The 19,457-nt window shown below is 34.4% G+C and overlaps 1 protein-coding gene and 1 long non-coding RNA gene across 5 annotated transcripts; both read right to left on the reverse strand.

The window, feature by feature from the left end:
- Positions 1 to 1,530: 1,530 nt before the first annotated feature.
- LOC117327877 lies at positions 1,531 to 3,296 on the reverse strand. Its single transcript, XR_004532746.1, has 2 exons — positions 2,479 to 3,296; positions 1,531 to 2,407 (listed from the first exon to the last, which is right to left on the reverse strand). It is a non-coding gene; the product is annotated as an uncharacterized LOC117327877 (long non-coding RNA).
- A 733-nt stretch (positions 3,297 to 4,029) lies between these two features.
- LOC117327878 (autophagy protein 5-like) lies at positions 4,030 to 19,216 on the reverse strand. 4 transcript variants are annotated; one of them, XM_033885103.1, is made up of 8 exons: positions 19,175 to 19,216; positions 15,486 to 15,650; positions 13,801 to 13,928; positions 13,409 to 13,487; positions 11,671 to 11,833; positions 9,252 to 9,343; positions 8,703 to 8,811; positions 4,030 to 7,948 (listed from the first exon to the last, which is right to left on the reverse strand). In XM_033885103.1, the coding sequence occupies exons 2-8, from the start codon at positions 15,591 to 15,593 to the stop codon at positions 7,803 to 7,805; spliced, it is 825 nt and encodes a 274-aa protein (XP_033740994.1). In that variant the 5' UTR covers positions 15,594 to 15,650; positions 19,175 to 19,216; the 3' UTR covers positions 4,030 to 7,802. The 4 variants fall into 4 exon arrangements, with proteins under 4 accessions (XP_033740994.1, XP_033740993.1, XP_033740992.1 ...); XM_033885102.1 differs by having other exon boundaries at positions 19,124 to 19,209; XM_033885101.1 differs by having other exon boundaries at positions 19,117 to 19,205.
- Positions 19,217 to 19,457: the final 241 nt, after the last annotated feature.

A 19,457-nucleotide genomic window follows, 5' to 3' on the forward strand; every position in this document is an offset into this window, starting at 1 on the left:
TCGTTATTATGTCGGTATTCTCTGTTGTTTTTTATAATTAAGTCAGCTATTATGTTATTATACAAAGATAGCTATGGCCTTCGTTAATGATGTAATTTTTTATTTGGCACACACATAATCAGTTGAGACAAGATACAGATAGAATGATATACATTATACGATGTGTGACGCATGTGTTGGATCACCACTTAGGAATGTTCTTACTGACAGGTGTCAATGGATGGACTCTAGTCTACTCTACCCGCAGACCAAGCTAATTTTACCCTTTTTAAAATAGTACACTGTGATATATTAGGGACTTAAAATGAAATGAAGGAATGCTGAAAACATTTCGACTATCTAATCCGACATATATCACTGGAATGGGGTTGACCTTTCTAAAGTTAAAAAAAATACTTATTGATTTTACTCTGACACTCCCAGAGGTATTGTATATCTCATTACTCGGGAGTTGCATTGATCAAATACCGTTAATACTGGGAGTTTTTTTCAGTATCGTCTTTATCTGGATTGTTTTTATTACGTTTTTTTTTTTGTTTTATTTTGTTTTTTTGTCCCTTTTCAGCTTACGGTATTTTGCCGTTTGCCTATCGTATATGTCCTCGTATTAAGACGTAGAGGGTATAATGTTCTGGAGTATTGACGTTTTGGTTCGGTTTGTCCCTATTGATCGACGCCACATAAATAAACTGAGTAGTATAGTGTTTCCTTTGTTGTCCCTGTTTAATGAATGTGATGTCGTTATATACATACACGAGTTTGCTCGTGTGTTTCAGTACTGACGCCACATCTCTGAATCGAGACTGTTTTAATCTGTCATTGTGTGATATATCTCAGAATGTATTGGATTTGTTTCTATTAAATTTACATCAGGATAACGTAATTAGAGCGTACTGATGTATTAAATACGAAACAAATGAGCAGGAAACCATTTTATACTGAGGTACCGGTATCAGCATTCGATAACAGAACATCTCCACTGGAGAGCATGGAGCGCCAATACACAATTAAAACACGTCTCCAAAGTGCTATTTAACCGGAGGCAAAAAGGAAATTTAAATATAGCATCGAAGCGCCATTTTACCACAGCATGAACGTGGAGTTTAACCAAAGGAACAATAATACAAACGCACCTGAAGACACGACGTAACAATGACCGTCTGTATGAGATAATCAATATCTCGAGTCGTGCTTAGGTACCACCAAAAACGTAAATCAACGTCAAAGTACAATATACACGTAGGCATTGAAACAGATTTTACAGATTTATGAATAAGTGATATTTAGTAGCCTGAAGAAGTTATCGACCGATCAGCTTACTGCTTAACATAAATAAGAAGCTGATCATTCGACGCAACCTTATAAGTAGATTGACTATAAGTAAGACGTTATATATTGCACAAGCGTTTTCGCTGTCTTGCGTTTCGTCAATTTTCAAAATATTCTGTATACGGAGACATATGATGAAAACTATAGTTCCGCGTGACCGTGTCGATAATGGACGAACTAAAAGAAGACACACACACTGAATAGTTCTCATCTGCATACCTTTAATGTGCGGATTTCTGATCCAGCAGTTATCACAATAACCAGAAATTCAACATTCACATCAAAAGATTTTCAGTGTTCGGTCATATCCTTTAAATATAGCACTAACGATCTTCAGTTAAAATGTCAATAATACGCATATGTTCATCTCAGTGAACAAATGCTTGTTGACATGCGTAGCCTTTCACATCCTCCTTGGTACATGTCATGTACAGCAATGTATTTGCAATGATTAATTTTTATATACATTTAGAGGAACTTAATAAAGAGTCTTAATTAATTCAATCACTTAAGTATCCAAAGAAGTGTTTCAAGCAACATAGAATTTGGTTTTAAAATAATGAGACAGAGTGGATGCTTAGTGTTCTTCTTCCTTTCAAAACTTTATCATGTTTTACTTTTTAATGCCAGAAATACTTTTGTATCTAGGCCCCGATGAAAATACTCAAAAGGAACCAATTTGACTAACGTTTAAGCACACAGATTTTGAAATAAAACCAACATTCATATATTCAAGGAAAATCTTCCTGGTGGTATTTCTATAACGATTTATACTCGAATCCATATACTCCACCTAATAAAACCTATAAAAGGTCGACGGTATATCAACTTGGTTACTATGCACAATACCCTCTCACACTAAGTACTGTGTATGTATACATTTCACTATGGACCAAGTTCAAGGTTACATCATACGACACACACACATTCAACAAGTGGCGTCTTCGTCAGGTGTCCATGCCTATGGTGAATAACAAAGACTCCGTCTTTAACTTAATTAATCATTAGTATGTCATTCAAATTATTAAACAGTAACGTCTATCAATGATTTGTATAGCCTAACTGATACGAATTCCACCTATTCGTAAAGCCATAACGAAATATTGTTTCTATCAGTGGTTTTTAAAGCGTAACTGTTGTGAATTTCACCAATTCGTAAAGCCATAACGAAATATTGTTTCTATCAATGGTTTTTTAAAGCGTAACTGTTGTGAATTTTACCAATTCGTAAAGCCATAACGAGATATTGTGCTGCAGTTTAAGTATGTTCAAGAATAGTTACGATTACCTAGACACTCATTTCCATAAAGTACTTAATACACTGGACTCTACAATATATGTTTCACATAAAATGTTACGTAGCAAATAAATCTGCCATATTCCATGCGATGATATCACCCATTACGGAGTAAACATTACATACTGAACTCGATACATTGTGTCATCGTATCAATGATGTAAGTATTGCGACTATGATAATTTAATGATAGGGTTATTTTTTGTGAAGAATCATATAGAGGTGTGATCAAAGGCATATTCGCCAACAAGATTTGGGTCTTGTAAAACCTGAAATTTATTTGCTGCTGCTGAACCCCGTCTGTGGGTACGCAATCAGAAAGCCGCATCTCACTCGTGTTACGATGGCGGTGATTGGCTGTACTTAAAGTAGGCGGAGTTCGGACCAAAAATTGACAACATCGGAAAATGAAAAAAATTGCATTCGATAACGTACAATTTTCATCTCCACATATTTGGTTCAACGGATATAAAACCCCGAATGCATATAATCATATAAATATTTGGTAGCATTTTGAGAGCGAGCCCGTCAGAGAAAAGCGTACTAGAGGAATGAAATTGATGTGTTTACAATATTAACAAGGATGGATAGTATTGCAACAGCAATACAAAGTCCCCTGCCTGAGCTAGAAGTGCACCTATTTATTTCCCATTTTTTTTTTTTTTTTTGAAAAATGTTTTTTCGAAAAAAAACAAATGTGGGATGCACAACTACATCTTATACTGATCTTGTATACCAAGTTTCGTTAAGATCGGAGTAGTACTTTAGGAGGAGTTGTCCGGACAACTATTGCGTGACAGACAGACAGACAGACAGACGGACGGACGGACGGACGGACCCTCCAACCTATAGTCCCCCCGTTTTTCAAACGGCAGGGGACTAATAATGAACACTTGAAAGTAAGAAATTAATTATGTGGTCTTATAATGGACATAAAGCATACATCTACTTCGTCGGTAATAATTATTTAGAAATTGGGTCTTTCAAATTGCATTAATAATAATATAACATGCATTTTATTCTCCGTTCATTTTCAGTGAAGTTTTAAAGAAGGTGAAACAATATTTTGAAATTTGGAAGAGTATTCATTCCTTCAACAATAATAATTACGGTAGAAAATTGTGGAAAGCTCGTGACAAATGTACGTATGTCAATGCATCAAGTGTTCTTGTACATATAACTATACGGACGTATATATATATACTGTACGTCCATATATAACATAACAGTATATAACTACTAGCTGTAACCTTTCATCACGTGAAATACCTCAAAAATAAAATTACACAAACTCATTTACATGTACATCTATGCAACCTATCTCACTTAATTTGTTTTCTCAACTTGGTTTCGTTTGCATGACAGTTTTTGCTTAAATTACAATGAACAAATCCAAACACGTACTTGTACACGTCAAATTTATAGACTTATTGTAATAGTATTTCTTCATTCATCCACTCAAAAACAGTTCAAACATATTGCAGCCTTTAACTACTAAAATCGACAATAATATAGATATACATTAGATAAACATACACAAAAACCCTGGTTTATATTTTACACTTCTCTACCACATGATACTATCATATTGTATTGTTCTATGACCAAAACAACTTTCTTTCCATAATTTTATAATACAATAGTGTATACTCATTGGTCACCACTGTAGATGTCCAATGATTTCCAAACTGACCAGAATTTTGAACTGTTAGTAAGGGTATGAGGAAAAGGGAAAGAAACCTTGCACTTTTCCATGAAGCATTCAGTTGTATTAATTACAATTTAATGACTGGTGCCTGATTGGTGCCAATTTTTATTTAAGTAAGTGACTCATTGTTCTGTTTACAAACTAGATAGCTATAGAACCACAACAACATGTCTCTATAACATAGTATACACAGGTTCTCGGAACATGCAAGGATTATATAATAGCAGAGACACATTTTAATAGTGTACCTGGTCCAATACAACATACATCCTACTTCTTATTACCCACTTGAAATATACCTAAATGGCCTGCGAATTTGCTACAGCCTATGTGTGTATTAGCACATTTTCAGATGTTTGGAAGGCTCGATTAAGATTCGGCACAATCTTCTAATCATACCTGAAATCGAACTACAAATGCCCATTTCAAGGAACATTAACAAATCTAACAAGCTTCCACATACTTCTAAACAACTGCAGTCATTCCATATCTCAAGACGTTATACCAATCACTTTATTAGGTCTCAAGACGCTATACCAATAACTTCATCACGTGACGAGACGTCATACCAATAACTTCATCACGTGTCGAGACGTCATACCAATAACTTCACCACGTGACGAGACGTCATACCAATAACTTCATCACGTGTCGAGACGTTATACCAAACATTTTATCACATTTCACGACGTTTTACCAATCACTTCATCACGTTTCGGGACAATTGATAACCATTTTATCACGTGTCGAGACGCTTTACCAATAACGTCCATCACATTGCGAGACGTATTAGCAACTATTTCATCACGTTTCACGACGTTATACCAATCATTTCATCACGTTTCACGACGTTATACCAATCATTTCATCACATTTCACGACGTTATACCAATCATTTCATCACGTTTCACGACGTTATACCAATCATTTCATCACGTTTCACGACGTTATACCAATCATTTCATCACGTTTCACGACGTTATACCAATCATTTCATCACGTTTCATGACGTTATATCAATCATTTCATCACGTTTCACGACGTTATACCAATCATTTCATCACGTTTCACGACGTTATACTAATCACTTAATCACGTGGCGAGACGTCATACCAATCACTTCACCACGTGGCGAGACGTTATACTAATCACTTCATCACATTTCATGACATTAAAACCTATTACTATATCTAACTTTTCCTTACTGGAAATATACTGGATTTCAACATTATATTACTCGGGTTTGATTTTCTTTATAACAAGTTAAGAGAGTGAAAAACGAATCAGTCACTGAATGGAAATAGCTATAATGAAATGAAAGACACCCAGGTACTGGCTACAATTACCTTTCTATTTGTTTTTAAATGAAAATTACCTGTGCTAAGGGAGATATTTTCCGCTTAGTGGATTTAAAACAAATTTAAGATATGGTTTATGTTGACCAATCTGTTCATGCAATTGTTATACCTTACAAACGACAGCTACACAATACAAACAATGTACTGACATTTAAAAATAATCATTTTCACATGTCCACCCTTACAAAACCGTAGTTCACATAAAATTCAACAACAAATTTGTAATTCAAGTTATACTTAAATCACAACTGAAACGAATACTATATATACTGTACACAGGGGAGTTTCACTGCATTCTAACCCTGTAATGCACTCTTGCTAAGTGGGTGAGTATGAATGTTGGGCTAAAGTTTGATATTTCTATTGAAATGAAGGATCACAAAAGACAACTGTTGATAGGAAAAGTACCCTGGGTATATTGAGATGAATTTAACACTGGAATAAAGGTGTTCGCATGTGTGGAAAAACTTTAGTGAAATGTTTCCCCTGTATATAATATATAAAGATGTTTTAAGAATACTTCGATTTTTAAACCTTAACATTTCATGGGCAGTTGTAAAACATAATCTTAAAATAAACAATTAATGATAATTGACTATTGGGTTTAAACACAAATATCTGTTTTAATTATCAAGATGTAGCATATTAAATTTTGGCATCTGACAACTCAGTCATTACTGACATAGAGCTAATGATACTTAAACAAGTAGTTTATGATGTCATTGTACATGTAAATACTCTGTACTTGTAGGTGTAAAATAAAAAATAATACTGGATAATTGTTATCTTAATGCGTATACTGAAGAAAGTTACTCAACAGAAATAAACACAACGGTAAGGGTCCTTCTTAAGCCCATGGTTTTCTTTCTTTTTTTTCAGATTTTGAAATATTATACATTAATTTTTTTGTATGTAAAACATAATTATGAATATGGATCAAATAAGACTAGGCTATTAGCAAAATGATTAAAATTTATGATACAACCTACCCATTATAGCTGTCTACATACCATTTTAAATGATGTCCCTATTTTTTATTAAGATTATTATAATTATGAATTTCATTACTATTACAAGCTCAGTCTTAAAATTTGTAAGAGTGAGAGAAAAGGGAAAATAATTAATTTTTCCAACTTTTTCATTTTGTCTTGGATCTTGATCTGTTTTCAATTTTCAATAATTCATGACAGAACTCTACAACAGAAACTATTACACAATATAACTTATAAATATCTCCACACTTCATGGTAGATACATCAATTTGAGTTTAAAGGTATTTTTATACTTTGATAAATTATCAAAATTTAAAACAATCTACCTGATATGAAAACTTGATTACCTGTCAAGAAATTCTTAAAGCATTGCCGAAACAGATAATTAAAAAGGGCATATGTTTACTACAGTACCACAAAGCTTAAAATACAGTATTAAAGTTCTCTGATTTGGAAAAAGCAAGTGATCATGCTTTGCTTTAGACATTGAATAGGAAGTCAGTAATTGCATCATGAATTCGTTTTTATAGTATTTGCTATGTTATCTTTTCTTTCATTAAATATTCATAATAAGGATGCTTTGTTTTTTGTGCTAAATATAAGACCTTAATTTAATATTTACTAAAAACAATTTCAAAACTTACATTTTAAGTTTTCATACTTTATGTCTCACAGTTTTAATGAAATATCCATAGCTTATGCTTTCAAAGTCTTTAAAGGAAAAATTGGATTTAATGATACCTATTAACTTTAGTGCATTCTCTCTGCTAAAGTGACGGTGATTCTGAACATGTGATCTTGGAGCTCCTCAAGCAGAATCTAACACTTCTGGTACTGTTTCTTGTATTTTAGGGAATATGAAAACAACTCTTGACAGAGAGCTGAGTCACATAACAATTTCTTTTTTCACAAACAGCATTTATCAAAGAATATGCACTGACCTTTACCTATTTCTGTCATACTTGAGGATGAATTGAAACGCATGATGCATTTAACAATGTCCTCAACACGGATATATACACAGAACTTTGGTTGACTTTACTGATCACATCATATCCTCTTTGTAATGCATGGTTCGATTAATTAGGGTAATTATGGACTAATGAGCTATGACACTGTCATCCCTTTTCCACTTTAGGTCTGTCCAGTAAACATAAGTGGAGGTAATTGTCAGGATAACTAAGATGTTCAGACATCCAAAGCAGAGGTGTATCAAGGCAAGGCTCCACTCCATGTAGCACAACTCTTCTAGAAAATGTCTTATCTGAAAAAAAAGCAATGAATTTGTCTTGTTTACACTTCATATATAGCACTGATATGTGTTCTATCAATCACTCTTGCCGGCCCAAATGGGAGCATATAGGAATTAATGGGAGGTGAAACCAGCTGAGTACCAGGGAAATACCCACAGGGTTAGGTAGATGACCCCATACTTTTCTACTTCTGATTGAGATATAAAACCCAAATATCTTATATATACATCCTTTTTGTAGATAATGAATGAGTGAAATATCCTATATGCCACCCAGAAATCCATGAACTTCATGAAATTCATACGGCTAATTTTCTATTTTATATTTCATGAAATAATGTTAAGAAATAACTTTTTTGACATATTTATGTTACATTCCTTAAAATCTTATAACATAAATACTTTCAATAAATAAATGCTTAATTTAGTTATTAAGAGCAAAACAGTATGGTTTAAGATATGAATGAAGAGAAGATATTTTTTGACAGCCTTGGGATGAGTATTTCAGAAAACTCAGGTTATCTCCCCTGTAACCATCAGTCTAGTAAAAAAAATAATTTGATTTAATGCTATTCGAAATGGAAGCAGATGACAGCAAAGATTTAGTGAGATAATATTACATTGATAAGTGTTCAAATAATGCTATGCATAACAAATTTGTTATTATATAAGGTGGTGTATGGGCTAAAATATTGGACAAAATACAGGGACTGCTATCAAAATTAAAAACTTTCTCCATTATCTGGAAAAATTATAATTAATATACCTTCACTCCACATGTTAGGCACAACTTCCATGAGGAGGTCACGGAGAGTCTGATTGTTCCCTTCTGTATTCACAGGTCGAAATAACTGCTGTATATAGGACCTCTCTGGCTGTAACATAAACACAATCTGACAATGACGCAGGCTGTAACATAAACACAATCTGACAATGACGCAGACTGTAACATAAACACAATCTGACAATGACGCAGGCTGTAACATAAACGCAATCTGACAATGATGCAGGCTGTAACATAAACACAATCTGACAATGACGCAGGCTGTAACATAAACACAATCTGACAATGACGCAGGCTGTAACATAAACACAATCTGACAATGACGCAGGCTGTAACATAAACACAATCTGACAATGACATTTCAGTGGCAACTGTTGGAAAGTATCCATGGCTTCTTTTTTTTCTATTTTATTTGTATTTCATATGCAGATTATAGCATTTGTTCAAACACATGCAACAATTTTAGTGACAATATAAACACTTTGAAGCTACATGGAACAAAACACACAACACTATCAGTAAATTACTTACCAAATACAGTCTATAAGGAATATTTTTAAACATATCTTCTCCTGAGGACTCCATTAATTTCTTATTAACTGACCAAAATTGATCAAATTTTTCTGCAAATAAAAGTATGATTGTAAACATAAAGTAAATGATGTGACAGTCATCAATGAAATAGTTCAGGGAAAAAATTAACTTTTTAAATAAGGGGAGGTAAGTAAGTATATGTGAACAATCATAGTTAGGAGCTTGTTGCTTGCAGTGATGTAAATTATATATAATATTATTAATTTGTGATGATTTAAAAAAAAAAATTTTGAATCTATATAGTGGTAACTTACATAAAACAATCCACAAACGAAGACCCATAATGACAATACAGGAATTATCTAAGACATACCATGGCATTACAGGAAGTAAGACACATCATGGCAGTACAGGAAGTAAGACATACCATGGCAGTACAGGAATTAACTAAGACATATACCATGGCAGTACAGGAAGTAACTAAGACATACCATGGCAGTACAGGAAGTAACTAAGACATACCATGGCACTACAGGACGTAACTAAGACATACCATGGAAGTACAGGAAGTAATAAATACCATGGCAGTACAGGAAGTAACTAAGACATACCATGGCAGTACAGGAAGTAAGACATACCATGGCAGTACAGGAATTAACTAAGACATACCATTGCAGTACGGGATGTAAGACATACCATTGCAGTACAGGAAGTAAGACATACCACTGCAGTACAGGAAGTAACTAAGACATACCATGGCAGTACAGGAAGTAACTAAGACAAACCATGGCAGTACAGGAAGTAACTAAGACATACCATGGCAGTACAGGAAGTAACTAAGACATACCTTGGAAGTACAGGAAGTAACTAAGACATACCATGGCAGTACAGGAAGTAAGACATACCATGGCAGTGCAGGAAGTAACTAAGACATACCATTGCAGTACAGGAAGTAACTAAGACATACCATGACAGTACAGGAAGTAACTAAGACATACCATGGAAGTACAGGAAGTAACTAAGACATACCATGGAAGTACAGGAAGTAAGACAGACCATGGCAGTACAGGAAGTAACTAAGACATACCATTGCAGTACAGGAAGTAAGACATACCATGGCAGTACAGGAAGTAACTTAGACATTCCATTGCAGTACAGGAAGTATGACATACCATGGCAGTACAGAAGTAAGGCACATTGTGGCAGTACAGGAAGTAAGACAAATTGTGGCAATATAGGAAGACATACAACGCAACAGGAAGTCATACTGGCAGTATAGGCAGTAAGTATTCACATGTCAGCACAGGGGGTAAGACCTACAGTGATCAAACGGGAAGTACATGACATAACATCTACCATGGAAGTGTAGGGAGTAACACTTACCATGGAAGTGTAGAAGTAAGACCTATCATGGCAGTACAGGACATAACATCTCCCATGAAAGTATAGGAAGTAACACCTACCATGGCAGTACAGGACATAACATCTACCATGGAAGCATAGGAAGTAACACTTACCATGGAAGTGTAGAAGTAAGACCTACCATGGCAGTACAGGACATAACATCTCCCATGAAAGTATAGGAAGTAACACCTACCATGGCAGTACATGACATAACATCTCCCATGGAAGTAAAGGAAGTAAGACCTACCATGGCAGTACATGACATAACATCTACCATGGAAGTATAGGAAGTAAGTATTCACATGTCAGCACAGGGGGTAAGACCTACTGTGATCAAACGGGAAGTATATGACATAACATCTACCATGGAAGTATAGGGAGTAACACTTACCATGGAAGTGTAGAAGTAAGACCTACCATGGCAGTACAGGACATAACATCTCCCATGGAAGTATAGGAAGTAACACTTACCATGGAAGTGTAGAAGTAAGACCTACCATGGCAGTACAGGACATAACATCTCCCATGAAAGTATAGGAAGTAAGACCTACCATGGCAGTACATGACATAACATCTACCATGGAAGTATAGGAAGTAACACTTACCATGGAAGTGTAGAAGTAAGACATACCATGGCAGTACAGGACATAACATCTCCCATGGAAGTATAGGAAGTAAGACCTACCATGGCAGTACATGACATAACATCTACCATGGAAGTATAGGAAGTAACACTTACCATGGAAGTGTAGAAGTAAGACCTACCATGGCAGTACAGGACATAACATCTACCATGGAAGTGTAGAAGTAACACTTACCATGGAAGTGTAGAAGTAAGACCTACCATGGCAGTACAGGACATAACATCTACCATGGAAGTATTAGAAGTAACACTTACCATGGAAGTGTAGAAGTAAGACCTACCATGGAAGTACAGGACATCATAACATCTATGTATACCATGGCAGTGCATGAATTACCATCTACTTAGATATTACGAAGTAAGACCTACCATGTAGGAGACCAGACCAGAGTTGCTTGTGGTCACGCTTCTGCATGCTGTTAATAACCTGGCCACGATGTTTGAGTGTATCTGCTTCCTTTACTGTAGAAATGAAGTGGGACTCAACCACTTCCTTACTGCTACAATGTAGCAAGTCCTCTTCAGGAAAACACTGTTTTGAAAGTTTGTGTAATATAATCATCTGTTCATAAATTTGTCTTTTTAAGCATAGTGTACATGATCTATTTTCAAACATATATATTGCACACTTGATAAATAAATACCTATATATACACCTGAAAAGTGTATCCATTAAATCATGAAATGTAGCAAAATCAGTAAAAAGAAAGATGATGCTTCAATAATATTAAGAGGTATGGAACTTGATGTTAATTATCACAGATCCACTCATATTATGGGGAATAAGAGTAGTAAATTAGTATTAATATGAGAGAATTACTAACCTTGGGTAGTACATTAGTATTTATATTGGAGAATTACTAATCTAGGGTAGTACATTAGTATTTTTATGGGAAAATTACCAACCTAGGGTAGTACATTCGTATTTATATAAGAAAATTATTAAACCTAGGGTAGTACATTAGTATTCATATGAGAGAATTGATAACCTAGGGTGGTACATTAGTATTTATATGAGAGAATTACTAACCTAGGGTAGTACATTAGTATTTATATTGGAGAATTACTAACCAAGGGTACATTAGTATCGATATGTGAGAATTACTAACCTTCAGTAGTATATTAGTATTTACATGTGAGAATTACTAACCTAGGGTAGTACATTTAGTATCTATATAAGAGAATTACTAACCTAGGGTAGTACATTAGTACATGTATCTATATGAGAGAATTACTAACCTTGGGTAGCACATTAGTATTTATATGATAGGATCACTAACCTAGGGTAGTACATTAGTATTTATATGAGAGAATTACTAACCTAGGGTAGCACATTAGTATTTATATGATAGGATCACTAACCTAGGGTAGTACATTAGTATTTATATGAGAGAATTACTAACCTAGGGTAGTACATTAGTATTTATATGAGAGAATTACTAACCTAGGGTAGTACATTAGTATTTATATGAGAGAATTACTAACCTAGGGTAGTACATTAGTATTTATATGAGAGAATTACTAACCTAGGGTAACTAGTACATTAGAATTTATATGAGAGATTTACTAACCTAGGGTAGTACATTAGTATTTTTATGATAGGATCACTAACCTAGGGTAGTACATTAGTATCTATATAAGAGAATTACTAACCTAGGGTAGCACATTAGTATTTATATGATAGGATCACTAACCTAGGGTAGTACATTAGTATTTATATGAGAGAATTACTAACCTAGGGTAGTACATTAGTATTTATATGAGAGAATTACTAACCTAGGGTAGTACATTAGTATTTATATGAGAGAATTACTAACCTAGGGTAACTAGTACATTAGTATTTATATGAGCGATTTACTAACCTAGGGTAGTACATTAGTATTTAAATGAAAGAATTACTAACCTAGGGTAGTACATTAGTATTTACATGAAAGAATTACTAACCTAGGGTAGTACATTAGTATTTACATAGAGAATTTCTAACCTAGGGTAGTACATTAGTATCTATATAAGAGAATTTCTAACCTAGGATAGTACATTAGTATCTATATTAGAGAATTTCTAACCTAGGGTAGTACATTAGTATCTATATAAGAGGATTACTAACCTGGAAATGTACTGTAACACACCAAGGAAGAGTGTCATTACAGGCAAACAGGTCAAACAGGAGACCAATAGGATAATGCCTGTAACCAACCAACAATACCAGAAAAGTTATCACATCATTCAAGTATACACAGGTTCAATATTCAGTGTGTTAATAAACATCCATATTTTTAATTATAATATTTGCATTTTTGTGGGTATTTTCTTAATAATTCACAATTAATACCTTTCATACCCTAAAGTACAAGTATACACTCGTAGATCTCACATAATGTTTGTTCTTGAATGCAATCATGTACAGTACATAGGGAAATGTAAATGCTGAGATTCCGAAGTAGTTGAATTTTGATTAACTTAATTCCATTTAAGTTGAATTAAAGAATCCATGCTTACCATTTTAATGGCTGACCTTCATATTCAAGCCACATTTCACCCTGTTTTTCAGAAGAAACATATTTAACAAAATGTTTTTGGATTTTATCGGTCACCAAAGGGAAGTAACTTAGACGAGGCATCATCAGCTGTGAGAAAACAAAAGAGCTTTATTAGAAAAAAGAGGATAATGTTTTCTGTGCACATGAAAGATACATTTGTCCCATGTGGAACACCCATGTGGGATATCTCTATCCCTTCATACAGCGGTAGATGCACCGAGTGACCTCAGGTCCGGGACTACTTTTTTAATGTGTGACATCACTGGGAAAACCCTTCTCTTTGTCTATATGTATATTACTCTCACAAATGCACAGTATCATTTTTTCTATGTGTCATTTGAACAAATTATTAATTGTGATCATTGACCTATAGATTTAGTCATATTGTTACTGCATGTTTGTCGAGAATTTATTTTTACAGCAGAAGACTAGATAGTTTTCGTTGTGCAAGCAAGCAAAGGCAGAGGAATATGACGTGATGTCAATATCAGTCAGCAGTTTTCGGGAAAGCCGATCGTTGACAAACATTTATTCATATTTGTTGCTATCTTGACACTTTAACACTCAGCTTATTTTCCATAGTATACCTTATTTTTTTCTCATCTTTCCAAATATGTAATTGGTTTTATAGTTGGTCACCGAGAAAAAATAAGAAGTTTCTATATGGTTTTGCCATGTTGTATCACTCTCCCCATGCATTTCACAAAAAAAAGTGTGAGAAAAATAGTCCATCATATGTTAGGTATGTGGGATAGGTAAATTCTGGGTAGAATTTCCCTATCACACATACCTACATATGATGAACTCTTATAGGTATCCATTAAAGTGGTTGTTGGACAGATTCTATCATATTCAAAATGTATCTTGCTTAACTAGGACTCTGACTGATACTGAAGATGTCATACAATTTTAAGAAAACCCAATGAAGTTCTTGAGAAATAGTGGTAACTTTTACTGTTCAGAGGATAGTCTGACACACCACAGATGAAACAAAGATTGTCCAAAGACAACATAGCTCGCCAAGTGGGTTGAAAATCAGAATCAGTTTTTAAAAGGTCACAGCCAAAGTAAGCAGGTCTGCAAATGTATTACCAATGGAAAGGTCTTTTCACAAGGAACTCATGTCAAATATGAAAGCCCTATCCTGTATGGTTCCCATACAGTGGCGAAGGTCAAGTTTTTTTTTTTAAAGTAGGTCAAAGGTCACAGTCAAGGTTAGCAGGTTCACAAATGTAGTACCAATGGAAAGATTACAAGGAGCACATATGTCAAATACCTAAGCTGTATCTTCATTAGTTTTTACAACACTGTCATAACAGTTATAACCTAGCTTTTATGGTCGACGCTGGCGTCAATGCTGGGGTATAGCAATACATCCCCTGCACTTTTATCCCAGGGAGCTAAAAATGGTCTTTAAAGACCAATTGATGATTGTGATGAGCTACAAAAGCATGAACATGTATCACTGATATTCCTTCACCTAAGAATTCAGAATTTTCTCTGCATGTTAATCATATGGTTCTTTTTTAGTCATTCTCTAATGCAAAGTTTAAAGTGAAAATGAGTTTGTATTAAGATTTCTTAATGGATATCTTACAAAATGTACATGTAGGATAAATAAAAAGGAAGAAAAGGAAAACAAACATAGACAGATTCAGGCTCCTCTGATTCCACATCCTCCAGAGATATAGAGAAACAAACAGGTATTCTTCCGTCCCAGATCTCTCGCATTATTTCCCTATCTTCAGCCATATTAGTGTTTCTCCTCAGTCAACCATTATCTCATGACGTTAATTCTTGTAGATTAATCTGAAAATTAAACATATAACATAAATCATTTGCAGATTTTGTATTTGATTATAAATACTGGTAGCTTTAAACAGGGCTTCCAGTTGACACTTGATTTTTAGCAGTTTCAGAAATCAAATAACTTAATTTGTCTCAGAAATCTGGAAATCAGGTTGAAATAATATTCTGTTCAGATGGTGTTATATTAGAATAAATATCCATACGTATACCCTGCCTACTCTGCTCTCCATTTGAGGACGACCATCTGTCAGAAATTGTCCGTCCGTCGTCCAAAGCTACATGTATGTTATCGCAGCTAGGTGTTATATATTTACATATGTGTCTTTTTTTTATATCTAGCTATAAAATACATATCTATTAATTATGGACCTTTTGGTGAGGTCTATATATTATACTAGCCTAGTAGAATCAAATATTTAACTCAGACTTCACCCTCAGTCAATACCTTAGATTCTACCAGGTGGGTATTACACCATATTAACCAAATCAAAGATCCTAATCTTAATATAAGATATGAAACTTGTTTGCAAAAGGTTGGAATTGCATTCTATTTATCTTGATAACAGGATATTTACACTGGGGCATTGATTGTGATGTCACAAGTATTATGACATCATAAACGCAATAGTAACTCAAGTGTCTCTAAAAAAACAGAAACATCTGGTTAATATTACAAACTATTAACCTTTATGTGACCATGTTTTAGCCAATGAGAATTGAGGAAAATCAGACCAAATCTACAGATATCTACCCGGTTAAGAATGATTTGGACCTAGGAGACAATATTTAATTAAGTTTGATACTATGTGTACAAGCGACTCTGACCTACTACTTTTACACTATACCCTGTTTTTTATTGATATTTTACAACACTCATTAATGGAGACTATAAACTCAGTGAAGGGAATTATTTGCCCACAATGTGAGAAAACGAAAATAAAGAAATCTTTTTGCCAAGCTCCCTGACAGGAAACAAAGTTTTTTAATGCAGTCTCCAGCGTGATGCAGCACTAAAGTCTTCCAATTGACCAAGAAATTAATGCTCTATCAGATGAGTGACAGACACTTTATTTTAGACTGTTCAAGCCCAATTGACCTGTTCCTTTATCAGATACTAGTGCACCAGCAAATCTGGCTGTATATCAAAAGCTGATCAGACTATAGATGAAAAATGTAAACAAAAGAGCTGTACCTGGCCACAATAAACATATACACTTCGAAAAAAATGGAAGATTGACTTTGAATCTAGTGAACATGTAAAATGAAACATTTTTGTGCAAGGACACAAGTAATCCATAGATTTCTGATGTTTAATTGGCCTTTTAAACACTGATATGGGTCAAGGGAGCCAGCCTGCCCTCTGGTCAGCACGTGCACCTCAGCGTATGTCTTCGACTTCTCAAAATCATTGTGTGTGGATTACAAAACATTTTGCAGATATATTTATAATGTGAATCATGTGATTAAAAGTCTCACCAGAAGCTATTTTCAGCATGAGGAATTACCATCTGTCACGCCAAATAGCACGTCACATGACTGCAGTCATTACAGATATTGCTGGCCCGCAAAATGTTTCGAAATTCGGAGTTGTATTGTAAAATGATTGGATTGACCTGCTATGTACATGTATGTTGACATGGTTAACGTTGCCTGTGAGGTCAGATATGTCAAAAAATGATTTTTGTTTCAATACATGTGGTTTTTATTCACATGACGGTATTGAATAGTTGAAAACATATGCTGAAGTGCCAACCTTAGGATGGGTTGACTTTTCACTATGACAGAAGTTCTGATGTTATTGGGCAGATATTAGATTTGTTAAGGGCAGATAAAAACATCAGAAATCTTTGGATTAGAACATAAGTCGGATGAATATGGTCTTGCATCCCTTTATCCTCATGTTTCAATAAGAGAGAAAATTTCAAATTTTCCTTATTAAAACATATTGTTTGTTTTTTCCTACACATGGTGCATTCATTGCATGTTATCATTTTTTGCATGGAAACTTCTTGTTCCAAGTACATCTATGGGGCAAAACATCATCAAATGCGGTTAGACGATTTACAGGATCGGGCAGAATCGGGCAGGATCGGAGTAGAATAGGACCATTTATGCTATGCTAATGCATTTATTTTGATTTTAAACGAGCATATTTTAAACGTTATGGCTTAATTTTAACAAAAGTATACGAATTATTGAGTATTTTCCACATAAACTGACTGCGTGCACTGGACCAAAAGACGATTTACAGGATCGGGCGGCTTACGGACACGGTCGGACCTTTTAGTTATTAGTGATGTGTTTATTTTGGTTTTAAAACTGGCATATTTAAAACATTATTGCATAATTATAACAAAATTATATGAATTATTGAATATTTTTCACATCAACGTACTGCCCGCACCGGACCAAAAGACGATTTACAGGATCGGGCAGAATCGGGCTGCTCACACACAAGATCGGACCTTTGAATTATTAGTGATGTATTTAGTTTGATTTCAAACGAGCATATTTGGAACATTATTGCCTTATTATAACAAAATTATATGATTTATTGATATTTTTCACATAAATGCAATGCGCGCACTGGACCAAAAGACGATTTACAGGATCGGGCAGAATCAAGCTGCTCACACACAAGATCGGACCTTTTAATTATTCGTGATGTATTTAGTTTGATTTTAAACGAGCATTTTTGGAACATTATTGCCTTATTATAACAGAACTATATGAATTATTGATATTTTTTACATAAATGGATGCTTTTGTGCAGACAACCTATCACACAATACTGGATTGACTCACTTAGTTTGTAACTAATTGACGATTGTTGTACATAGATACTTAAATATTGCAACGATAAAATGCTACAAAAGTTGCCCGATATTCATTTTGCTGACATACCTGATTTGTCATCCATTTCTTTTTATCTGCATGAGAAAAATTTAATGTAACCAACTTCACCTGTTTGTTTACATCTGTCCTATAAACGTACGCGTGTACCTGTTCATTTGAAACATTTGAAAAGCTTGGCACTACAATATCATTGTCCATAAATCAATCTATGTCAAAATTCAAAACATTGATCTGCATATACTCCCTTCTGAGCGAAACGTATTCGTTGGAATATGATGTAGATTATTGTAACAGGTGGTGTCATGATGATTCGAGATGAAAGTAGTGTTTTCGGGGTTCCTTTTTTTTAAATGGTGACTTGTCGGCTGGGGGCTGGCAATGCAAATACGTTCAACATATATCGAATACGTTCATGGGTGCAGCTCTAAATTTAGACGTTAGCAATTATTTCATATCTCACAAGTGCAGCGTCAGTATCTTATGACTGATCCCAAATGTATGTAACTAACTTAGGCATACATTTCTTTTTATAAATCCATTCTAGCCCAACAAAGCTATCACATATAGTAAGATTTATATAAAATGTACAGTCCATATGCCTACTGCTTACGTTTTACCTTGATTCAAACACTGAGTGTGTTTAGACATTGAACTGTAGCCAAACTTACTTCACCATTGAGAAGCAAACTCACCCGGAAGTAAAGATGCTTTGCTACCTCCATGGTTGAAGAGCTCCTAGCGTACGTCTTTGGTCCCACAACACTATTCTCTCATCATTTTTCTTCTAGGCCTAAATCTATATCCTCATGTTTTAGTTAGGTAGATATTTGCTATAACTTCGATATTGTTGCTAGTTTTTCATCTGTTTTATCAGATAACAATAAATAAAAGAACGAATCTTCATTACTTATCTATTTGTATGCATACAAATGCAAATATTCTAGCTAAAAA

This window comes from Pecten maximus, chromosome 5, assembly GCF_902652985.1.
Source record: "Pecten maximus chromosome 5, xPecMax1.1, whole genome shotgun sequence".
NCBI classification, from domain to species: Eukaryota; Metazoa; Mollusca; class Bivalvia; order Pectinida; family Pectinidae; genus Pecten; species Pecten maximus.